General features: G+C 35.9%; 1 protein-coding gene across 1 annotated transcript in view; it reads left to right on the top strand.

Annotated features, from left to right (window-relative positions):
* Positions 1-22,306, top strand: part of LOC107731038 (collagen alpha-1(XXVII) chain B-like) — a 108,643-nt gene extending 86,337 nt beyond the window's left edge. The window contains exons 24-61 of the mRNA XM_016542009.1: positions 35-79; positions 178-231; positions 447-500; positions 1,596-1,649; positions 2,295-2,348; positions 5,773-5,826; positions 6,506-6,550; positions 7,035-7,079; positions 7,165-7,218; positions 8,345-8,398; positions 8,841-8,894; positions 9,112-9,165; positions 10,026-10,079; positions 10,210-10,317; positions 10,838-10,891; positions 11,069-11,176; positions 11,552-11,605; positions 11,803-11,856; positions 12,825-12,881; positions 12,981-13,034; positions 13,152-13,205; positions 13,534-13,587; positions 13,713-13,766; positions 13,858-13,965; positions 14,072-14,179; positions 14,287-14,394; positions 14,954-15,007; positions 16,953-17,015; positions 17,110-17,163; positions 17,251-17,286; positions 17,729-17,737; positions 17,842-17,877; positions 17,996-18,022; positions 19,175-19,240; positions 19,753-19,921; positions 20,104-20,213; positions 20,425-20,643; positions 21,323-22,306. Coding sequence (XP_016397495.1) covers positions 35-79; positions 178-231; positions 447-500; positions 1,596-1,649; positions 2,295-2,348; positions 5,773-5,826; positions 6,506-6,550; positions 7,035-7,079; positions 7,165-7,218; positions 8,345-8,398; positions 8,841-8,894; positions 9,112-9,165; positions 10,026-10,079; positions 10,210-10,317; positions 10,838-10,891; positions 11,069-11,176; positions 11,552-11,605; positions 11,803-11,856; positions 12,825-12,881; positions 12,981-13,034; positions 13,152-13,205; positions 13,534-13,587; positions 13,713-13,766; positions 13,858-13,965; positions 14,072-14,179; positions 14,287-14,394; positions 14,954-15,007; positions 16,953-17,015; positions 17,110-17,163; positions 17,251-17,286; positions 17,729-17,737; positions 17,842-17,877; positions 17,996-18,022; positions 19,175-19,240; positions 19,753-19,921; positions 20,104-20,213; positions 20,425-20,643; positions 21,323-21,469 — 2,640 coding nt within the window. The 3' untranslated portion in view covers positions 21,470-22,306. The remainder of the gene's footprint in view (positions 1-34; positions 80-177; positions 232-446; positions 501-1,595; positions 1,650-2,294; positions 2,349-5,772; positions 5,827-6,505; positions 6,551-7,034; positions 7,080-7,164; positions 7,219-8,344; positions 8,399-8,840; positions 8,895-9,111; positions 9,166-10,025; positions 10,080-10,209; positions 10,318-10,837; positions 10,892-11,068; positions 11,177-11,551; positions 11,606-11,802; positions 11,857-12,824; positions 12,882-12,980; positions 13,035-13,151; positions 13,206-13,533; positions 13,588-13,712; positions 13,767-13,857; positions 13,966-14,071; positions 14,180-14,286; positions 14,395-14,953; positions 15,008-16,952; positions 17,016-17,109; positions 17,164-17,250; positions 17,287-17,728; positions 17,738-17,841; positions 17,878-17,995; positions 18,023-19,174; positions 19,241-19,752; positions 19,922-20,103; positions 20,214-20,424; positions 20,644-21,322) is intronic.
* The last annotated feature ends 1,339 nt before the right edge of the window (positions 22,307-23,645 follow it).

Below are 23,645 nucleotides of genomic sequence, written 5' to 3'. Positions count from 1 at the left end.
TTTTTGAATTGTAAATCTTGTCTCTTTGCTGTAGGGAGAGCCTGGATTTCCTGGAAATCCTGGGATGCTTGGTGAGAGGGTAAAGGATTTTTTTATACTTCTTGTATGTTCGTATGCGTTTTAATCTAGAGTTAATAATCTTTGATTTTCTTTTTCCTTATTTATTGTGCACAATAGGGTCTTATTGGTTTTGTCGGACCTGTTGGTGAGGTGGGGTTTCCTGGAGAAAAGGTTAGTAGGTAATTTGCTTTCCCAGCATTCCGCCATGTGTAATCATGTTAAATCCAGGTTAAACTTGGTTCCTGTTGATATATGGCATGTGTTTTAAATCAAACATCAGACATTTATGTTGGTTTTGTATGATGGTCAGTGTTGTCTTTCCTTGATGTTAGTATGATCTTCTGCTGTGTTGTTTGGCTTAGATGTGTTTCTTTCTCTGCTCTCAGGGAGATCGTGGTGAGATGGGTCTGCCCGGGCCACCTGGAGAAAAGGGAGCGATGGTAAGGAGTAAGTCTGGATCTCGTCTCTGCTCTCAGGGGAACTCTAACGCCCACTTTACTTTGAGCAGTCACTATAACTCACACTGCTACAATGGTTGGAAAAGTAGTATGTGGGAAAATGCCTCATCAGCCATTTTCCATTCATGAGATAATCAGCTAGACCACTGCAAGAGTAATTTCCCTTTCAATGACATAAGGAAATTGTAGCCATTTGCTGCGTAAAGTGGTCTGGGAACAATGTCAAAGTTGAAACCAAATTCAAGCCACTCCAAAAAAATCCAAAAGCTACCTTCCAGTCTTTCCAAGAAGGTTTGTCGTCATTTCAGTGTTTCGGTATTTCCTATAACACATAAAAATGTCTGTAAGTATTTGTTGCCCATAGCAATCCAAAAAATAGTTTGTATTCATTAACTGAGCGCTTGCCAGCAAACAACATAGGAGCTGTTCTCAGTGTAGTTTGCTACATCATGCTTATAAGAGCTCTTTCTTCTAGGCGGCAAAAAATAAAAAATAAATAATAATAATAAATAAATTAGTGTTTTATTTGTTTTCAGGAAAAATGTCTTACAACAAAATAAATTTACTTGAGAAGCAACACTGCATAAAATAGTAAGGTTGTCATAGTGTGATGAATTTTGTCTAACTGCACTGGAAGATTTTTTTCACATGCTTATAATTTTAACTTTATAAGTGCAATATGTGAAAAATCGGCCAGTGCAGCAAGACAAAATAAAATACATTCTTCTCTGAAAGCAAGAAAACAAGTGGAAAATAAATCAGTATTTTATGCAATGTTTTTTTTTTCATCTTGTTGAAAGGATTTTTAGACATTTTAACTGGACAAAAATACCCGTTAATAATAGGATTTGTGCAGTGCATTTGGTCAAATTAATTACTAACTAAATGACATAAAAGTAATAGCAAGGTGTTTTTTTTTTATTGCCACACCACCAAGTTTACTTACAATGGTAAGCTGAAATAAAATGAATACAACAAAATGAATACAATTAAACTATAAATGTTTTTATGGTATTAGAGATTATTGCTTGTAATAGAGATTATTCTGTAATGATGTGTCTGTGATTTTTGTTTTAGGGACACCCAGGGGCCCCGGGAGAGAGGGGCCCATCTGGACCAGCAGGTACACCAGTAAGTCAATGTTATGTATTCTATATATATATATATATATATATATATATATATGTGTGTGTGTAAACTGAATTTATTTATGCCTGGCCAAGAGTCTCTGCACAAAGTAACATCTGAACAGATCACAGCTCTGTTTTGCGTCTTAGTTTTCTGTTGTAATTTCCACATTTCATACAATCGTCTGGTCTGAAACCTTCTTGGTAAATCCAGAGTACGGAAGCATCATAAACAGCCAAGTCTGTCTCATTTTATTCAGTAATCAAATGAACATTTTGCCTGTTTACATTCTCTCATTAGAGCTGTCCATGTACATTGATTATACACTCAGACACTAGCGTAATTAGCATCCTACTGAATGAAACTCCATGCACTTCTTTGCTCTGTTCACACAAATGTTGGCATAATGCAAGCGTTTGGCAGGAAATACCTTTTGGAGGCACTCAGATGACCCTGTGAGGAGGGCAAAAAGTGCAGCGGAGTACAAACATAAACAGCAGCCTTTGAAGGACAGAGCTTTCACCCTGTATTTGTAATCGGATCAAGTGATGTTTGTTTGCCTGCCAGAGACTCTTTGCCGGCTCTAACTGAATTTCTGAGGGAACAATCTCCTGCTGCCTGATTCAGGACTCTGTTCTGTGTTTCCAGGGGCCTCCTGGGTCTAGGGGCCTCAGCGGCACCAGAGGACCCAAAGGCAGAATGGTAAGAACTGATCACTTTGACTATCAGTCATTACATGTACTTTATAAAAACAAAATGTTCAAGAATTAAAAGTAAGACATAATTTTATAAGTAAAACACTATAATGTTCAAGCCAAGCTCATGAGCAGAAGTCTTAATTTCACAACTCTATCCATTAACATATTTTTATAACCTCTCTAGATGATTATCACTGTATACTCAAGATTTTTTTCTCAATGGAAGTGATTCAAGTTCACATAGGCCTGTAATGAGTTTTGCATTGGCATATAGTTCTGTCGTCTTTGGATAGTTTTGCATCCTGATGCAGTGGTTACTGGAAGCTATATTGGGCTATATTTCCTTTATATTTACAGTCAATGACAGTATCATGGCAGAAGAGCTTGACAGATGGTATCTTCACATCAACTCTGATTACATTAACATTAAAAACTAATTAAAATGATAAAATTACACACCAATTTTACGTTCAAATTTCCTGTATTTTACTTTTATCCCCCCCACAACTTTGAGTAATGATCATGTCTACAAAGCTCAATGACAATACATCAGGAAAAATTGTACTTTACATTAATTATGTTTTTTAAAAAACTATTAAAAAAAAGTCCAGCTGCAATACTATCACGATGAAGGACCCACAGGGATCTACTCCAAATCAAAGCAAGTCACGGGAGTTGAGGGCAAACAGACGACAGAATCCCATCAGCTGTGGACAAGTGGCAGTGCTGATGAACAGCATGGACAATTTTGGATTTGCAATTATAGCGAAAGTCAAATTTGAGCTGTTTGGATGTGTGTCATAGTTTATGGGTGTTATTGGTAATGGGAACATTTGGGGGTTGCCAAAGAGTTCAGGAAAGTCCCTAGCTTGGGAATTGGATTATGTGAGTGATGTCGATTTATGACAATTCTCAGCAGACAAGAACACTCGAAAAACTCTTCAAGTCAATATGAATACCATTTGCACCTATTTTACTTCTGTAATGTGACATTTCAAAGTGAAACACAATATCCAATGGGAAAAAATTTAGGATTGGTTGATTTTATCCTTCAAGAATTGATTGAATTGTGAAAAGTGGCCATACCTAATTGGCTTTAGGTTAACCTTATCCAATAGCTTGCACAGCCTACATGAAAAGAGGACTTTTTATATATTATTATAATGTTATTATTATATTTTAGTTCTTTCTTTCTATTTCTTTGTAATAGCCTGCATTGATAAATTGTTCACAGCAAGACCAGGAACATGCATTAGGAAAGTTAATAGGGTCCACTGTGATTTCATGTGGACTTTTGCATTGAAGCTTCACTCTTAATGAATTTCACACAAGTTCAAATTGTATGTTTTAATACACTCTAATAGCTTGCTAGATTCCCATCAGACATTTCAGCACTCATAACTGTCCTTCCTCACATCACAAAAACGCATTTCATAAACTAAATTCACCATTACAGATGAAACATTAATCCTTCAACAAACAAAAGATGAACGGCAGTTGGGACTGAATTACCACTGATGGAGAACGTGGAGGTCTGGGATTTGAGACTCATCATTTTCTAAATGCTCAGTGCTTTTAGTTCCCATAGACATATTCATTTATTTCACTACTCTTTAGAGGCCAATTACTTGTGTAGTTTACTGAGGAATATAAAGTCTTCTCACCTCTCAGACAAATTAAAAACAGCTGATATTGATGATAAAGTTAAAAGTTCACTGGACGTGCTGTGAGATCAACTCAAAATCTTAAATCTTATGATGCATTCAAGTCCTCCTAGAAAGTTTGTATTTGTGGGTTGGGAAGTTGTAATTGACCCTTAGCCAGGAGTTTGACTGACAGGCGATCTGACCAATCATAATGCAGAATCTGCCATTTTGTCCGACAAACAAACCAGACAGGAGAGTAAACGTCGGTGGACTTGAACTTGAAAAATGGTGTGTATTGACCTCTTTCTGCGGTTGAAATAAGATACCTTCTGATGTTCATTCATGTTTATTTCGTGCTATAACTAGTAAAGAGGAAGAGATGATCGGTTCACATGCCGCTTAAACTGAGGTACACATTCGATTACACATTAAAGAGCCACAAAATGGTATTTATTGTTTGAATTTTTTATAAAATTACAAAATTTGAGAGCTGAGACTCTGTTTCATACAAAAAGTAACCTGCTCTGTCTTGTGGCATGTTGTCAGTGTCCTCTTTGCTCTGCAAAGTATTTTTCCACTGCGTGAGAATATGATGTGTGGTGTGAGAGCACCACACATGGCTTGTGAAAGAACGCACATCAGGTGTGTTTTTGCCATATGCTTCTATTCTGTCGTATTCTGAATGTGCAACTTAGTTTCATTGTAAATGCAGCTAGTTTTATCGTAAATAAAAATGGTTGAGCATCCCGATTAGCTCAACACAGCAACATTGACTACCAATAATGTGATTTTTTTTTTATTTCAGCTTTCTAACCAATGGTAGACTAGAGAATGTTCAGGAAACCAGTCATAATATTTTCTTACCATTTTTTAAAAACCGTATTTAGTTTTACAGTAACAGAACAGTAACAGATGGAAAAATTGTTTGTGTATATAGAATTCAAAGAAAAATGCTACTCAAATTTTTGTTGAAAATCTTCAGACCGTTGTCATTGAAACAAGACGTTATTCAGAATTAGGATTCAGAAAGATCCCTTAAGGAGGTTTTATTTTTTACCCCCCTTTTATGATTTGAAGTTTCTGTCCAGGCCTGATTCCAATCAGTCCAAATGTTGTCATTAGCCCCTGAAAGGTCAAAGGTTTCCTGAATGACATCAGATCACGAGAACAGAGGCAGCAGTGTTGCACTGGTCCTCAAAAGAGAGTGCTGTCAGAGGAGCACCACATGTCTGTTCTTCAGCAGGAGCCACAGTGGTTGCAGCCATCATATTATCCCCATTGATCACTGTTTCCACCTTCCAGACAAAGAAATCCCTCAAAGTCAGAGATCACCCAGCTGTGGCTTTACATCTTTCATAAGGCTTATGAATCATCACAATGGAAATATAATGGTCGCTTTCCATTTTACTGTAGCTGAACTTGCATGATGTGAAAGGCTAATGTTTCACAGAGCTCTTTAAAGCTGCATTCATTCAGGTTTTTCCCCTGGTGAGCTGGAGATTTGGCTCGTTCAAGACCAGAAGTCATACAGATTACTTTGAACGAGTTGTCTATATGTCATCTGGGTTTGTCAACCTTTGACTAAATGCCATACTGTATATCTGCTAGTGACACTAGGTGACATTATTAACTTGTTCCTTTGACCCAGTCTATCACAACTGATAACTCAGAATGTCTTTATTTGTACAAGTGTGCCCTCTGCTGTTCAGTTAATTGTTTTTTTTTTTTACACCCGTATGTGTCTGCTCCTCAATGCCAGTCCGAACTCTATATTTTACACAGGGTGCGAGGGGCCCAGATGGACCAGTCGGAGAGAAAGGAGTGATGGGAATGAAGGTGAAATGTTCAGCAATGATTCTTGTGGATCTAAGTTACTGCATAATATCTTACTTAGATGATACTGATTATAACATGTTCTTAAACTATAATTATTAATAGTCACCTTTTTGGACCAAAGACATGGAGGTGCACATTTCAAAAACTGACTCACTCATAAACCTGTAGTTTTATTTTATTACATTACTGTTTCCTTGTTTTCACTATTTTTCATAAGCTCAATTAGAGCTGTATATGACTAATTTGATATTGACCTTTACTGGCAGCTTACTATTGATACCTTGAAACATTTAGCTTAGTAATTGTTTGCAATTTTATTCTCATGAGATGTCAATAACTTCAAAAAGTATATCTGGCTGTGCGTGAATGGTGCATGTTGAAAGCAGCATTATAATGCTATGCTATGATTCGAGATGAAGTACTTGACTCCTCCATGCTGGCATGCACTGCTTTTTCCCTACCACAGAACAAAACAACATATGAAACCCATCTAAATTGTCAGCACAACATTTTTATCAACCTTACAATGCTGGAAACAGGGTGCATTGAAGTTTTGTCCCAAAATGTTTCCAAAACGCTTGGTTTTGGTTTTGATCGAACAGAATGAAGAATAATTTGATTTGGTTGTTGCAATGGAAAATAGTTAGTGACTGTTTTGGGTTCTGTCCCCTTTCTGCAGGGTCCTGAAGGTCCCCCGGGAAAACAAGGTTTCAGTGGACTAATGGTAAAATTACAGACTTTATTTGTTTTATATATCTGAAGTTCTGACACTTTCAGAAAAAAAAGTGCAACAGCTGTACCTTTAGGTACAAAGGTGTTCATTTGCTGTTGTGCCCCTAAAGGTACAGTTTTTGCAAAAAAAAATTCTGAGAGGGAAATGTCTTCTGTGTACTTGAAACAGTCAATTTGATATCACTGTAGACTGGACAAAGTTGAGGAGTTTGAGGTCAGCTGATGCTCAGGTCTTCAGAGAGTGCTAAGAATTTATGCCTTATATTGGCATTTCACTCATCATGTTAAGATGCGTTGTCTTCTGATTCAGTACTTATATATGATTAACCTACTGAACTGATCATGAAAGATCAACAAAACATTTCACAAACAATGTATTTTAGCTGACAGTTATCTTATAGGATAGATGGTCATTTAGATAACAGGCAGTTAAGTGTGTTTCTTCTGTAGCACTGAGATTATCTCTTGTATAATAGGGTCAAATTGGTGAAACTGGTGAAACAGGACCAACTGGATTTCCAGTGAGTAATTGATCATTTGACAAACATTTTCAACAGTTAAATGTCCACAAAAACTGGCTTGGAAAAATATATGTCCATTTTCTAGGGTGTTCAAGGACCAACTGGACCTCCTGGAGCAAAGGGCATCTTAGGAGAACCTGTAAGTATATCATTCATATATATAATAAATGAGGACATGGACTGTCAAGCTCCAAAACAACAAAAATGCACCATAAAATCTTCATAAAGCAGTCCTTCTATTTCAAGTCTTTTGAAACAGACTGCCTTTAAGCCTTTAAACACTATGTTCCCCTCCGCTGTTCAGATCAATTTAAAAATGGTGCCTTTACATGTGACATATCGGTTTGATAATGTCATTGTGATGTGACAACTAATGGCAGCATTTATTCTTGAGTAAAACAGTATTTTAGGAAAAGCAGGACTTGATTTTATCCATCTGGAATTGAGTGATTTGTGATAAGTTACTGTTCCGGACCAGAATAACTATTTGGCTATGGGTTCATTTTATTCGATGGTCCAGAAAGTCATCTCAGAAGTGTAACAAGTAGGTTGATGAAAGAAACAGTTTTGGTGCCTATTGACTTCCATTGTTTGGACAAAAACACTCAGACATTTCTCAGAATATCTTCTTTTGTTTTTTTGTATTTCTTTCAGAAGACAGAATGTCATAATTAAACAAAACTATAAAATCATGGCAAACTTTGCTTGAACACTACAGAGACAATGTGCCAACTCACATGGCGATGCTAAAAATCAGGTTAACATACACTACTGTCCAAAAGTTTGCGGGGTCAGTAACATTTTTCAACATGTTTTTTTAAAGATCACCAAGGCTGCAATTATTAGATCAAAATACAGTAAAAACCATAATATTGTGAAATATTATAACTCTTGCTATGTTCATATATTTTAAAATGTAATTTATTCCTGTGATTCTTGTGATGTGACTCCAGTCTTCAGTGTCACATGATCCTTGAAATTAATCATTTTAATATGCTGATTTGGTGCTCAATAAACATTATTACACTGCTTACTCAAGTGTGGAAACCACAACAAAGTGTTTTTTTCTGCAGGTTTCTTTGATGAACAAAAAGAACAGCATTTATTTGAAATAGAATGTTTTGTAACATTATAAATTACTGCCATTTTTATCAGTTTAATGCTAAATCTTACTGACCCCAAGTTTTTGAACAGTAGTGTTCAGATTTCTATCGTTTCAGTAGCTGACATCACAGTCAGTGAAAATGTTTTCTGTTTCTTAATAGGGTCCTCAAGGGCCACCAGGAGTATTAGGTCCTTTGGGTGAGATTGGAGCAGTGGTAAGACTCTTGACATAATCGTCAGATATGTGTTGATATGTTTCATATTGTGCTTCCAGCATTATTAGATCAGTTCTCTATATTTCCAGCACTTTATTTATTATTTCCTATTGTACCCCTCTGCCCTACTCTCCTAACTGGTTTTTAAAGAAACAATTATCATTGTGCCCTAATTTAGCCAATGCCAGATTAGTTGTGGTTCCTGTATACAATTACAATGTCCTCAGGTGGCACTAGAAAACACTTAGATTGGCTTTGTTAATTAAAATACTTTAACGAATGAAACCGAAATAAGAAACAGATTTTGTCCCACATTGTCCCTTTGTTTCTAATTACCTATCCATTATTCCCACATGTGTTCTTAGCTGTGAGGGACTAAAGACTAGTAAGATTCAGAAAGCTAAGCACTCCACGTTCATTAGTTTCCTGGTTTGTGTGACAGGGTTTACCTGGGAAGGTTGGGGAGCGAGGCTTACCAGGTGAACCAGGAGAGAAGGTAAAACATCTGCTGTGTTTTCTTATACTGTATACATGGTACTGAATGCTGATTAGTGCGGTGTAGCGGCTGTGAAACCATGTCATGTTCAACATTTACCATAGTGAGATCATAAGCAGATGTTTTATACAAAGCACATTTGGATATAAATAATTGTCCTATTTAAGAAATTAATTATGCTGAAATTTGAGTTTGAATTTTTTTCCTCACTTTTTAGGGTGCATATGGATCTCCTGGGAATATGGGAGAGCAAGGCTTGATTGGACCTCGAGTAGGTTCATTTTGTTAGCTGTAACAGACTTTAATCAGGAGAGATGCCATTACTGTTAGTTCAGTGGGTTTTGCTGTTGTATACCTCAGTGACAACTGTTCAGTCACTGAGCCACTGAAAATAAGTCTTTCCAAAATATGTACAATGAATACAATGGAAAGCTTCCATAACAAATAAGAAATTAGAAGTATATAAAAAAAATAAAAAAAATCTGTATTGATAATATACTATTAATAATTTTACTTAAAATTAGTGTAATAATGTCAAGTTAACTTAAAGTTTTACATTTAAGTAGTGTTTTAATAATCTTATTGTGCTAAAGATGTACACCTATTTTGATGTGTTGACATTAAAGCACATGTAAAGTACTTGATTATAACTTTAACTGTAGTGTTATGCAATATTACATTTCAAGTTAATATATTTTAAAAGCACTAAATTACAACTTTATTACAAATGTATAATTACAAATGTATTTAAAGATGTGCTTAAGTCCTAATTCAGTAGGTCAAAAAAGCACTCAAAAGTTCAGTTAACTGCTTTTAATTGAAATTTCAACTATAATACATTTTTATTTAATTGCAGTTAAGTGTGTGAAAACATTGCATTCAGTTCACACTTAACTATGTTTAAAATGTATTATTCCCATAACAAGTACTCTTTTTAAAAATTGCTGAAGTGTACTTTTTCTCACAAGGGATGGTTTATTAGATGCAACCTAGAAACTCGACACGTTTTTCCCTCACAGCTTTGTTTTCATTTGTGTCAAGCTAAATATGGCATCTACCCTGATTAAAGTCTATATTTGTGTCTTTTTAAAGTAGTTCAGTGATTTTTTTTTAAATGAAGTTCTCATTTAGGGTGACCCTGGGCTTGATGGGGAGGCTGGTCTGAGCGGCCCAGATGGAGCTAAGGTCAGAAAAATGCCAAATCTTTTTTTATTTTGTGCATGATCATCACTTTATTTAAAAAAATGTTAGTAGACATTATATTTAGTTCTTTGCTTGTATTAAATTAAGTTTCAATAGGTGTTGTTGTCTCTAGGGTGAAAAGGGTGACATTGGAATGGAAGGAGAAACAGGTGAAAAGGGAGCCATCGGATTTAAAGGAACAGAAGGCCGTCCCGGAGATCCTGGCTTAATGGGTGTCATGGTGTGTGGTCTTTTTATGTTTCGAAATAACAGATCATTTTGTCAAGGTTTTCAGGTGTATCACACTCACAGTGCTATTATTTTTGCATTTTTATCAGTGGAAAATAAATTGGAATATTTTGCTGACTATTAATTTCTGAAAATCAAGCAAATCTAGGCCTGCTGGGGAATTTTTTTTTTACTAAATTTGTTTGTTTACTCTAGTCAGACTGGTTTGGTTTGCTGTTTTTTAAGTTGTGGGCACTTGTAGCAAGTTTTAGATAAGTTTTGATCACCTTAGACTGGTTTCAGCAGTTTCTCAGCAGGATTGGTGTAAATTGGTTCACTCTAGAGTACTTTATTGCTGGAGCACATGCTTGAAGGCCTTATTGAAGACTGAGTGATGTTGGATGCAAAGACAAACTACACCTCCTTGTGGCAGTTCTGAATGATTAAACTCATAAGTCAGTACTGAATGTGTTCATTCAGCGATGTCTCTCTATTGATTTTTGCAGTGTGTCAACTCTGTATTGTAATTTCAGGGCCCTGAGGGCAAACCTGGAAAAACTGGTGAGAGGGGAAAACCTGGAGAGAAGGTATTTTAGCTTTGACATTTTAGTTCCCATGGTTAGCCGTCATTATTCTCATTACTTATCATTAGATATCAGTGTGTGTGTGTGTGTGTGTGTGTGTGTGTGTCTGTGTGTGTGTGTCTGTGTGTTTCTGTGTGTTTCCATATGTAGAGTATAAATAATGCTTAAAATTCATTTCAGGGCAGCAAAGGTCACCAGGGTCACCTTGGCGAGACTGGACCAGTGGGAGAACAAGGTGCCATGGGTTTCATTGGGCCAAAAGGAAGCAGAGGAACTACTGGGTTTATGGTGAAAAACTTATTTTTGAATGTTCAATGTCAGTGTTTTGTGACCCAAAATGACATACAGTAAGGTTACAAAGGTCTAATTGATTACAAGGATCTAATGATGTCACTGTAATAATTACAAATGCTTTTCTCTTAAAATAGCCTTTCCTTTGCCAGAGATTATTTTTTTTATTTTAACCATTGTGTATTACATCATTGACAGAACACAGAAAATGCTGATAATTATGTTATTATACACCAAAGAAAATATTGTAGAGAGACCCTTTTTAATTTTAATAATTTTTTTTTTGATTGATTGTGTTTTGTTTTGGGCGAGAAAGTAGTTTCTGATTATGCTATCTGAAACTAACTCTGATCCCATGGCTATCATTTTCAGGGTGCTCCGGGAAAAATGGGTCGGCAAGGAGAACCAGGTTTAGTGGGATATGAAGTAAGCATTATTTAACATAGACATGCCTTAAAAGACTTTATTTTACCTCAGCATAAAGTGGTAAAAAAAAACTGCTGCTCTACATTATATGAAGTTCTTTAGTTAATAAGGCTTGTTAGAGCTAGTTGACTTGTCTTTGAATGCTCAAATGGTTCCATACTCCACTTTTTCTTCTTTTATTACCTCATTTACTGTAGGGTCATCAAGGACCACAAGGTCCAATGGGATCCCCAGGACCAAAAGGTGAAAAGGTAAAAAATTTAAATGCCTTATAACTACAAGCTAATTTCAGAAACCCAAGAAATTTAACAAAGGAGTGTTCTTTGTATTTGCATAATAAAAAACAAATAGTCTTTTTCCCAAAATCCAAATTTTATGTTGAGGTTAACTTGCTTTTATTCCATGGTCTGTCTGAATACTCGATTCTGATTGGCTGGCAGGTATGCATTAAAAACGTTTAATGCACATAGGTAGTTCCAAGTCTGTTTAATCACCGTTCTATATTAGTTGATGCACACACACACACACACACACATAAACACAGTGAGAGGGAGAGAGGTCGGAGATTGCAGATCGCGCTGCGCACACACAGAAGCTTTTTGTCGGTGCTGCCCCGTAACTTTTATAAATAAAATAGCATAGATACTAGATCGCTTCATTATCTTCCTCAGCATCGAAGTAACTAAACAGCTTCATTGTTTGAGAGAGACACACAGACGCAGGTAATTCACACACACAACTGTCATCTCTCTCTCGATCGATAATTCATTCAAATAAATGTGGTCTTACCGCACTATTTCATCTCTGTATGTGATTTGAATCGGGCAGAATGCTAGAGCTAACGAGCCATAACTGACAAAAATAACCATCATTTTTACCCTTCCGGTTAAATATTGCACTGCTAACATCATAAACAGCTTTAAGTTTTCAATGTTGGCAAATTACCATGGAATAAGCGGGATAATCAACGGCTTGCCATGCATTAAAGGATTTTAAATGCACTTCGCGGAGGCAACGGGGTTCTTGGCCTCCACGTTGTGCATTTAAAATCCTTTAATGCAAGGCGAGCCGTTGATTATCCCTTACGTATATCACCTTCCATGTTCTCATAAACTCAAAAACCCTTAGCATATACATAGCACTTGGTCAAATTTATATCAGATGTTTTAAGTTGAAAAATCTAGAAATCAATACTGAAATCAATTTCTGTATTTTTCAGGGAGAGCCAGGTGATGACGGGAAGGTTGAAGGTCCAACTGGTCCTTTAGGTGACATCGTGAGTCAGTCCGCTAGACTTACTACACATTTTTGCCTTGTTTTGGGAGAATTCTAGATGCCAACCTGATCAATGTGTTGGGTTTTCACTGGGATTTAGGGACCTGTTGGCAACAGAGGAGAAAGGGGACAGCCAGGTGACCCTGGATACCCAGTGAGTTTAAGATTTGCTTTTTATTTTCTAAATGCATTTTTCGACAGTTCCAAAATAGATCATTAATTAAATATACTTTATATGTCAAATTTTGAATTTCAATTTGTAAATCATAAGGGTCATGAAGGTGTTTATGGGGAAAGAGGAAACTCGGGGGCTCCTGGACTCCCTGTGAGTGAATCGACAAATAATGACATCTTTAAACCAGTGTTATTTTAGTATCATTAATATACTGTTATAGTTTTGTTAATATTTTGTATTAGATTTTATTCTTATATTTTAATTTTTTTTATTTTAGTTCATTTTTTTGCGATTTCGTTGTGTATTTGTATCATGTTTATTAGTTTTTAAATATGTCTATTTTAGTTTTATTTTATTTTATTAGAAGTTTCTTACGGTTTTAGTTTTAATGAATGATAATAACCCCGCTTGAAACTGAGCTATAAAATAGATATTTTCTTAATTTTGTTCATCTCATTTTCCCTGTCTGTAACTACAGGGAAATGCAGGTCCAAAAGGTTTTGCAGGACCTAAAGGATCCAAAGGCAATAAAGTAAGACTTTTCCATGTGAACACAAACATATTGTGGATTTTGTTTTGTTTAAATACAAATGCACACATATGGCTTTTATTTTAAATCGTATAATACCCATCACAACCGAATAACAATTTTTTTAGGGTCCAAAAGGCAAAAACGGTCCACATGGTGAATCTGGAAGTCGAGGGTCCCCTGTAAGTAAGTTTCTTATACGCTGAACTGAGTTCAGTGACATCATGACAGAACCTACAACTGATATTTTAAACAGTTGTGGTCCTCTCACAGGGTCCTGTTGGTATTCCTGGCCCCAGAGGAGTTGTTGGTCGTGAGGGTCTTGAGGGTGATCCTGGGGTAGAAGGAGCTCTTGGGAAAGACGGAGCTAAAGGAATGCCAGTAAGACAATGAATGTAATTCTCAATGTTCTCAGTGTAACACTTTTAATCACCCAGGTGCTTTTTGTTGTTTGTGATGTTTGGGTTTGTTTGTCCTCTGTTATTAGGGTGAGCATGGAAGTGATGGTGAGGTTGGTCTGCCTGGAAAATCAGGTCCTCAAGGAAACGCAGGTGTGCCAGGTCTGCCAGGAATTCAAGGCACTTTTGGGCCAAAGGTTATATGGATAGTGACTTGTTCTTTATGTTTGTGTGTCATCATTATCTGCATCTATAGCAATATTAGCTGGTTCTATCTTAAATATTTCTCTATGTTCTGACTTAGGGTGAAAGGGGCATCCCTGGCCAAACTGGACCTCCAGGAAAAAGAGGATTTAATGGAGGAATGGGATTTCCTGGAAAACAAGGAGACCGAGGGGTCAAAGGGCAACTTGTAAGTATTGCTTCTCTGTTATCACAATGGATCCCTTGCAACTATGACAAACACACGAATGAATGCTGCTCCAATGATCTCGGTTAGCTTAAATGATGGACCTCTAAGAATAAAACAAAGAACATAATTGGCAAAATCAGACAGTAACTTCTTACACAGCTCTCTATAATACTTTATTTCGAGTTTCAGTGTCACTTGGTCCCTCCAAAATCATTCTAATATGCTTATTTGGTGCTCAAGTAATGTTTCTTATTATTATCAACGTTGAAAACGTTAATACTTTTGTGGAAACCATGATTATAAATGCATTATAAATGTCTCAATATATCTGTCACATTTGATCAATTTATTGCATCTTTACTGAATAAAAGTATTAATTTGGCCCTAAACTTTCTAAATGGTGATGTATTTGCATGTTTTCGGTCTATTTAACGGTTGATGAATGAATGACAGTGACATTTCTTTAACACTTAGTGAAGAATAATGCTACATGTCATTCTACTACTGTTATCTGTTTATATTTTTCATCTATTTATCATCTGTTAATATTTTTCTTTAGGGTGATACTGGTGAACAGGGATTTCCTGGAATTCTTGGAATGTTTGGACCAAAGGTAAACTTTCTTCTTGCACCACCGTTAGCATAAAGTCAACCTGTTATATTAATCTAAATGTTCCAAATAAAAAAAAGTTTGGCTTCACAATCTTTCTTCAAAATCTAATATTTCCTCCATGTCCTTTTTTTAAACTGATCTTATCAAGCCCATTTTTAAACTGCCATATAAAGACCCTACCTATATTTGTTCTAGATGGATATCCTGTTTCACGTGTTAATGTCGCATTACAGAAGAAAAATTATGTCTTGTATATTCTGAGGATTTTCACATGATCTACTGTTTTGCCAAAATTATCATACTGATAGTTGCAATGATTACACCACAGGTCTGTGTACGTAAACCTGTTAGGTGTTTAATAACATTTAATTATGCTTACATAAAATATATCAGTGACAGAGTTGGGAATAACGCATTACATAGTAACGTGTCGTTACTGTAATCTAATTACTTTTTCTGGTAAAGCAGTAATGTAACGCATTGCATTTTAAATTTGTGTAATTTGATTACAGTTACTAAAGTCAATATAATTACGTTACTTACTCTACAAATGTAGTGTTAAAAAATATTTATATGCCTTTTAAAAAAATGTTTTGCGCGGGGTCGATGGAGGCGCCGGCGCGATCACTTGCATTTTTTCCTGAGAACAGCGAAAAGCCATTTTTGATCGTACATATAAGTGTAATACATCATTTGAATCTGTGAAGGGTCTACTTTTATTTGTGTGCACTCACAATATCAACAAAACATTGTGCTTTTGTAAAATAAAGAAAACAAACGGTGCGTTTTCAGCTTTCTCAGTCTCCGCGAACTTCTTTCTGAAACGCGTCACTAAAATGAACCGAAACTCAGCGAATACTTCACACACAGACATGGAAAACATATATATGGAAAGCTTGAAGTGCCTACTTTTAAATGAAGTAAGTCTTATCTAAAACAAATATTCTCTGATGAAGTAATCCGTATAAAACCAACGCGAGGTCCAGTCTTTCCCGTCTGAGCTCATTATCTGTAATGTGATCACAACCATGCGCAGCGTGCGCTATTCATACGGTAATCATCCACGTGAGACGCGCGAACCTGTAAACGCCCACATCACCTCCGTAAACAAAGAAGCAAGATTTATTTTTAGCATTCAAATATGCACTGTATTTTCATTAATACTGTTTTCAAATGTTATCAGAACCGTTTTCAATTTATTAAGGTTTTTTCTGTCTTTAATGCTCACATTTAAACACAGTTAAGCCAGCATACACATATACCCTACACTCAGCAAGCAATGTTGTATATAAAACACTGTATAGGCACATTTAAAGATACATTTTTCATTGTTAGGCAGGTTTATACTAAGAATGTTAAGTTTTAGAAATGGATTAAATCTTTAAGTCAAGTTGCTGTTTTCATACCTTTGTAATATTTTTCAGTTAATATTAAATTACTGAAAGAACTACAATTTTCACTTTGAAGTGTATTTTTTTCAAAGTAACTTGAAAGTAAAGTAATTAGTAATCTGATTACTTTTTACATGCAGTAATAACTAATGTAATCAAATTACAATTTTCAAGTAGTAATAATAATTTGTAATTATTACTACTTGAACTGATCACTTACTAACTGATCAGTGACTGGTCTTCTGATTAATGAACAGTCTAAACCGAAAGAACAGTGCACCTTTATATGATTCACCAGAATCCAATTAATCAGGCAAGCAGTTATTGTTTACTTCTCATTTAATGCTAAGCCTTCAAGCCAACAGTGCAAGCTGGCATTTCATTACAGCTGTACAAGCACTGTAGCTTAAGATGATAAATAGCTTCTTTAAGCAGCTTTAAGAGAGCTAGTCAAACAATATAATCAAATAAAAGCTGTGTGATGTAATGGTTTTCTAAATTCTGATTTTAAGGCCAAACAATGTATGACCAAACAATGTTTCTGTCATTCACAGGGGCCACCCGGAGACCTTGGCCCAGTGGGTATCCAGGGCCCAAAGGGTCCTCAGGGTTTAATGGTATGTACCACTGTGGGAACTGTCCTGAAAACACAAATGAGATGGATGAAGAGTTCTTGATCAGCAACTTCTGTATGTGTTTCTTTTTTTTAAGGGGATGCAAGGAGCCATTGGACCTGTTGGTATCATTGGGCCAAGTGGTAACCCAGTATGTATGATCTGAGTCATGTTGTTGGTGGTTTCTAATTGGGTGCATACTCTGAAAAACATCCTTTTCTTCCTCTCTTTTTATTAGGGACCACAAGGAGACAAAGGATATAAAGGGGAAATGGTAAAAATCATTTTGAAATACTGAATTCTAATATTGTATGGCTCTTATTTTAGACTTCCATCGGAATAGGCTCAACTTCCTGTTTATCATCTCCATTCAGTGATGTTACTGTGATGGGAGTCTAATGGTTTGTCTCAGTCCACTCAGTAGTAAGTGCACTTCCCAGGGAGTCAACTATTACTGTCAAATTTGAAAAAGTGCATTCATTCAGTCTCTACAAGTTCCCAGAATGCACTGGGAATCTTGTAACCATGATAGAGGTAATTGAATCATTCATGTTCATGATGTACTGATTTACATCATAGGGAACTAAAGAGTGGAATGAGACTCAGCCTAAGACACTTTTAAGCTACAATCAGATAAGCAGCCAGAACAAATTTGGTTGAAAAAGGTTCCCTAATGAAAATAACATTTTTGTTGTTTGTCCTTTTATTTTAAACAGGGTGCTCAGGTATGTTCCCCAATGTCCTTCAATGTTACTAGCCCTTTTACATTTAGATAAATAAAGTGGTACTATTTAACCAACATAAAAATGTTCTTTTGACCCTCTATTAGGGACCTCCAGGTAGTCGTGGACCACCTGGACCTCCAGTAAGTCTTGATGCATTTTAACAATCATGTGAATAGTATGTGTCATGGTTGGATTGCATTTAGCTGAAGCTCATTGTAATCAATGCTTTCTGTTTCTTTATCGCTCATTGGTTTATAGGGGCTTCCTGGTGTTTCTTTTTCTCATGTAAGTATGCTTTGTACACCTCTGTCGATAGAAATTGAAGTCCATGAAGTCTAAAAATTCCTGACAGAGCTAGAACATGTCAAAGCTCCAGATGCTGTGATGTAAATATACTCTACTTTTAAGAAAAGAAAAAAAAAAAGAATTAAAGCACACTTCAAAAAAAAAAAAAAAAAAAGCCTATATTCAACTGGTTATTTCATTATATAAAACATATTTTAAAAAGAGAGTACAAATGGTGCCTTCCTCAGGTTGCAACCTACAAACACAAAAACAGGCCTGTCCCAATATCCATACTTACGTTCTTAACACTTGACACTTTTCTACTTGCAATTCATATTTCCATAGTTTTTTTGCTTAAGTGTTCAAGTTGCCGTGAAGACCACAGGTGTGTGTAGAACTTTTCATTACCCAATGGGTTCTAATTAAGTGATAAAAAGCAGTTGCAAATGTTTTACAAAATACATATTCGTCTCTACACTTTACATTTTACTACCAAATTATATGTAATATTTTTTGCATGGATATTTATTTTTCTATAAATCTTTTTGGGCCATGCGAGTTCCTGAACATGATGAATGATGGGATATGCTTATCCTCAAATACTCTGAAGTGGTTTTAGAGATAGTGTGGATTTAGTGTGCTTTAAGGGCCCCGAGCTTTGGCATTTATCAGATCTGGGACAGTGGAGTACTGTACATCCAGGGCTAGTCTTAAAAAAACACCACTAGATGGTGCTACATTAAGGGGAAAACGTTGATAATATAAAACAGATTAAGCAGTTTCATTACCAAAGAAAAATAAATGAATAAGTTCAAAGAAAGAGTTATTTAGTCCAGGAAAAAAACACCTTTATCTAAAATGTTTCTCATTGTAATAATAATTTTAAGCGATCTCCACCTTGTATATTTTCTCATACTCTTTCTAATGTAATCCTTCTACTATTAGACTGTGGATTGCTGAGCTACCTGAAAGTTCTTCAAACAGCGCTTTGTTCTTCCCATATAAAATATAAAACAACCACACCTACATGACAGTCCATATATACACCACATATTGTGCATTATAACTGATAAAAGACTTGATCACATAAACTCTTTTTGTATTAAAATCAGTTTACTGTTTATATTCATACTCTACTTTGTTTTCTCTTAGGAAAATGAGGCCCTTGGTGCTGCTTTACATGTTGTTATGGATTCCCGCTCTACTTTAAGGTCCGAGGTAAGTGGCGACAGTGTTCAAAATGTGTAGAGCTTCAGTGTGAGAGCTTCATTTTAGACCTTAGCAGAATAACTTGACCTCAAAGCAGTGAGCTTGGCCTGTTCTGTGGCACCTTCACTTAACCTAATCAGGTAATAACTACTACATGTCATTTAAATGCATCAACAATCATAAACTAAAGACATTTGTTTGTATACATTTTATACAGTCAATTCCATAGCACTGAATAAAGGTTAGATAAACAAAGAGCATTAACATTATGTCAGGACTCTGACCAACATTTATTTATTCATTTATTTTTATCATTTATTACTTTCAAATGATTGAAAACGAATGGAACCAAACACTTTTTTCCTATGCTGATAGCTTAACTTTTATGGGCTGTCTGGAGCACTGAGTAATGTTTAGAGCTCATCACTAACAAAGTCTTATGTATTACGATCATCCCTCAGTCACTCACAGTTAGTCTGCAAAACATCATAGACCTGACTTTGTTTCATTCCAACCCACAGAAGTATGAAGATACTGACTTTCCAATGCTGGACCAGGGAACGGAGATCTTTAAGACTCTTCACTACCTCAGCACTCTGATCCACAGCATTAAGAATCCCCTGGGAACACAGGAGAATCCAGCCAGAATGTGCAGTGATCTGTTTGAGTGCGAGCACAAGTTGAACGATGGTGAGATATTAATAGTAAATTATCTCCATTGGAAATTTGATTGTTTTAGCTCTGTAATGATCACTAAAGCTACATTAACACCACCAATTATGTAGCTAATAACCAAGTGCAGTTTGTCACGTATGATAGGAATGAATAGGATAGGAATGGACTCATTCATTTTGTTTTGTATTTTACTGAAGGCACTTATTGGATAGATCCTAACCTGGGCTGCTTTTCTGACAATATTGAAGTGACCTGCAACTTCACCAATGGAGGTCAAACCTGCCTTAAGCCAGTTGCTGTGTCCAAGGTCTGTAAAGCTGACAACTTAACTACATTATGAGCAGGATTGCACTGAATCTGAACCTGCAGAACTGAAATGGCTATGATTCCACAAACTCTAGGTGTCAGTTATTCGACAAAATTGTTCACTCAAAAGTGAAAATCTGTCAATATGTCTTCCCTTTTATGTGGTCACATAGTTCTAATCAATTGATTATGTTGTTATTGCTATCCTGAAGTTGGAGATTGGAGTGAGTCTGATCCAGATGAACTTCATCCACCTCCTGAGCTCTGAAGCTGTGCAGATCATCACCATTCACTGCCTGAACGTCTCTGTTTGGGCAGCAGGGCACTCCAAAACACCTTCCTCTAGTGCGGTGTACTTTAAAGCCTGGAATGGACAGATAATCGAGTCTGGGGGATTCATCGAGCCTGAACTGATAAAGGATGAGTGCTGGGTATGCATAAACTTATATTTAAACATTATTAGTGGGTAACAGGTAACTTTTTATTTATTGTGTAATGCAGGGTTTCCGAAACAGTGGTTTGTGAGCTGATAAAAAGCTAATAATTAGTTATAAAATAATAAATAAATAAATGGGGCTGCACAAAAATTGCAATATAGCTTAGTGTGTTTTCAGTGGCTCAGAGCAGCTCAGTTCACAGTAAATGCTAAAAACTCCATCATGTGCTGCGAGCTTAACATGCATTTGGGAACGCAACTTCATTATTATTATTATTATTAATGTTCAAAGTATTAATAATCAGTTCATTAGGATAGGGTTACTAAATCACCAGTGTAATGCAATGTGGACAAATACACTATTACAACTAAAAAGATGTTCGATGTTCCAGCTACAAAGATTAAATATTTTATCTATTTAGTTGCATGTCAGTGTGACCATTAACCGACATCAAAGAGTCGTGAACATATGAATGTGCTGTTAAATTATCGAAATAATAACTTAAAATCTCAGGGGTTAATTCAAGTAATTATTTTACATCAAAATGGTTCAGACAACAAAAAAAGTTTGGGAAACTCTGGTGCAACAAAATAGTGTTTTTAACTATTTTACACATATCATTATTAGGACACCTGATTATCACAACCAATCCTTCCACTTTCTGTCCTCTCAGATCACAGATGGCCGATGGCATAAGACACAGTTCATTTTCCAGACACAGGACCCAAACTTACTGCCCATTGTGGAGGTCTACAACTTGCCCAGCACAAAATCTGGATCACATTACCTCCTTGAAGTGGGCCCTGTATGCTATTTATAAAGAAAGCAACAATGGAAGCCTTAAATACCCCGATGAGCAGCATTACAGAGCCTCTCTCTGGCCTAGAGGCCAACAAAACTGTACATCTCCTGTACAGTGTGGACTGCAGCCTTTAAACATGGGGAAAGAGGAGACTAGAGCAGCTTTGGAGAAAACAAGACTTCCTATGTGAGCAGCTCAGGATGACAGATTCTTTCTTTTCAGAGCTAGGTTTCTTCTGTTTGAAAACAAGGCCTAGATATGTGGTTGGAGGTGCTTATTAAACTCTAATAGAAGTCTTAATTTATTCATAGTTGTGTTTTTCACACGTGATTTATGTAATGAAGTACTTATTTTATATTCTATAGTTACACATGATCATGTGTATTTATACATGTACATGCGTGTATGTATATTTTCTGTAAAGTGCAATAGAGAATGAACAGATTTTTGTTTTTAATAATGAAACTTCTGTTTGGCTGTTTTAGGTAAGTGAGGTTTACTGTCACTCATATCATTCAATTCAGGTTCATTGGGGTGTGTGCTTGTGTATACCAGCAGGTCTGTTGTAAAAGCCTCAGATACCAACGTACAACACATAAAACACACATATGCTTTCATTCATAGCCAGAATATGAGTCGAGGTGAATCCAGACTTGAAAAGTAACATGAAAACGTCTACCTCCCATCTCTCATTTTTTGGTGTTTTGGGACAGTAAATGGATTCACATGCATTTAACTCCTGTGGCTAGATTTCTGTTTCCATCAAATGGTTTTAACTTAAGTGCCTTTTATACTTCGAAAGGGAATATTTTTGTATACATTTTTAAAAAGGAAAAAGTTCAAATGATCTCTATTTTTCAGCCAAACATATTTTTAATGCTTTATCTTCTAGTATGCCTTATTTGTACAAATATTTGAACTTTAAAGGCACAAGAATTCTATTATTATAGCAGACATGGTGTTGAAAGTGCTTTATATCACTCGGCTGTAGGTCTTTCCATCATTAAGTACATCAATGCAATTCCACAAGCCCTTTCTGACTGCAGAAGTAATTGTTTGACATGGTGTGTATCATAATTACTGATTTTTGTATGTCTTTGTTGAGGTACGTGTACAAAGCTGAATGTTGCAGTTAGAAACACTGCAAACCCGAGTTGTAATATGGAGTTGCTGATCAAAATGAGAGCACTAGAATCTTCCACTATATTGGGTTTGTCATGAGCAGCAGCTTTGGCATCATGGTGAGCTAATTATTTCAATGGCTGTGACCAAAAAGCGTTATGTATGAAATTCTTTTGAAATATATGTTGTTTTGATCAAAACTGTCAGGAGCCATCTTATCTTGCCAAATATGTTCTTTGTACGTGTAAATTTGAAGTCACTGTAATATGTGTTCTGTTATTTCAGAGCAGACAAACTAAGAAAGGTGGATATTCTTATAATGAATATTTCTATGGTCAAACATAACCTCAGAAAAACAGTAAACACCAAAGAACAAAGCTTTCAGTGTTGTATGAATTAAATCATTGATACCACAGAAACAGACAGCAGTCTTTATATCTGTCTGCCTTACTAAAGTTCTTGTCTTTCTGGCCATTTCCGTGTCTCGTTTGAATAAAGAATTATGAAAATGTGTGCTTGTGTATACCAGCAGGTCTGTTGTAAAAGCCTCAGATACCAACGTACAACACATAAAACACACATATGCTTTCATTCATAGCCAGAATATGAGTCGAGGTGAATCCAGACTTGAAAAGTAACATGAAAACGTCTACCTCCCATCTCTCATTTTTTGGTGTTTTGGGACAGTAAATGGATTCACATGCATTTAACTCCTGTGGCTAGATTTCTGTTTCCATCAAATGGTTTTAACTTAAGTGCCTTTTATACTTCGAAAGGGAATATTTTTGTATACATTTTTAAAAAGGAAAAAGTTCAAATGATCTCTATTTTTCAGCCAAACATATTTTTAATGCTTTATCTTCTAGTATGCCTTATTTGTAATGTAAGGCATTACAAATATATATATCACTTTATATCACTCGGCTGTAGGTCTTTCCATCATTAAGTACATCAATGCAATTCCACAAGCCCTTTCTGACTGCAGAAGTAATTGTTTGACATGGTGTGTATCATAATTACTGATTTTTGTATGTCTTTGTTGAGGTACGTGTACAAAGCTGAATGTTGCAGT

This window comes from Sinocyclocheilus rhinocerous, unplaced genomic scaffold (assembly GCF_001515625.1).
Source record: "Sinocyclocheilus rhinocerous isolate Xijiao unplaced genomic scaffold, SAMN03320098_v1.1 scaffold157, whole genome shotgun sequence".
NCBI lineage: Eukaryota > Metazoa > Chordata > Actinopteri > Cypriniformes > Cyprinidae > Sinocyclocheilus > Sinocyclocheilus rhinocerous.
Note: the sequence above shows the minus strand (reverse complement) of the source record. Positions and strands in the feature narration are given on the sequence as shown.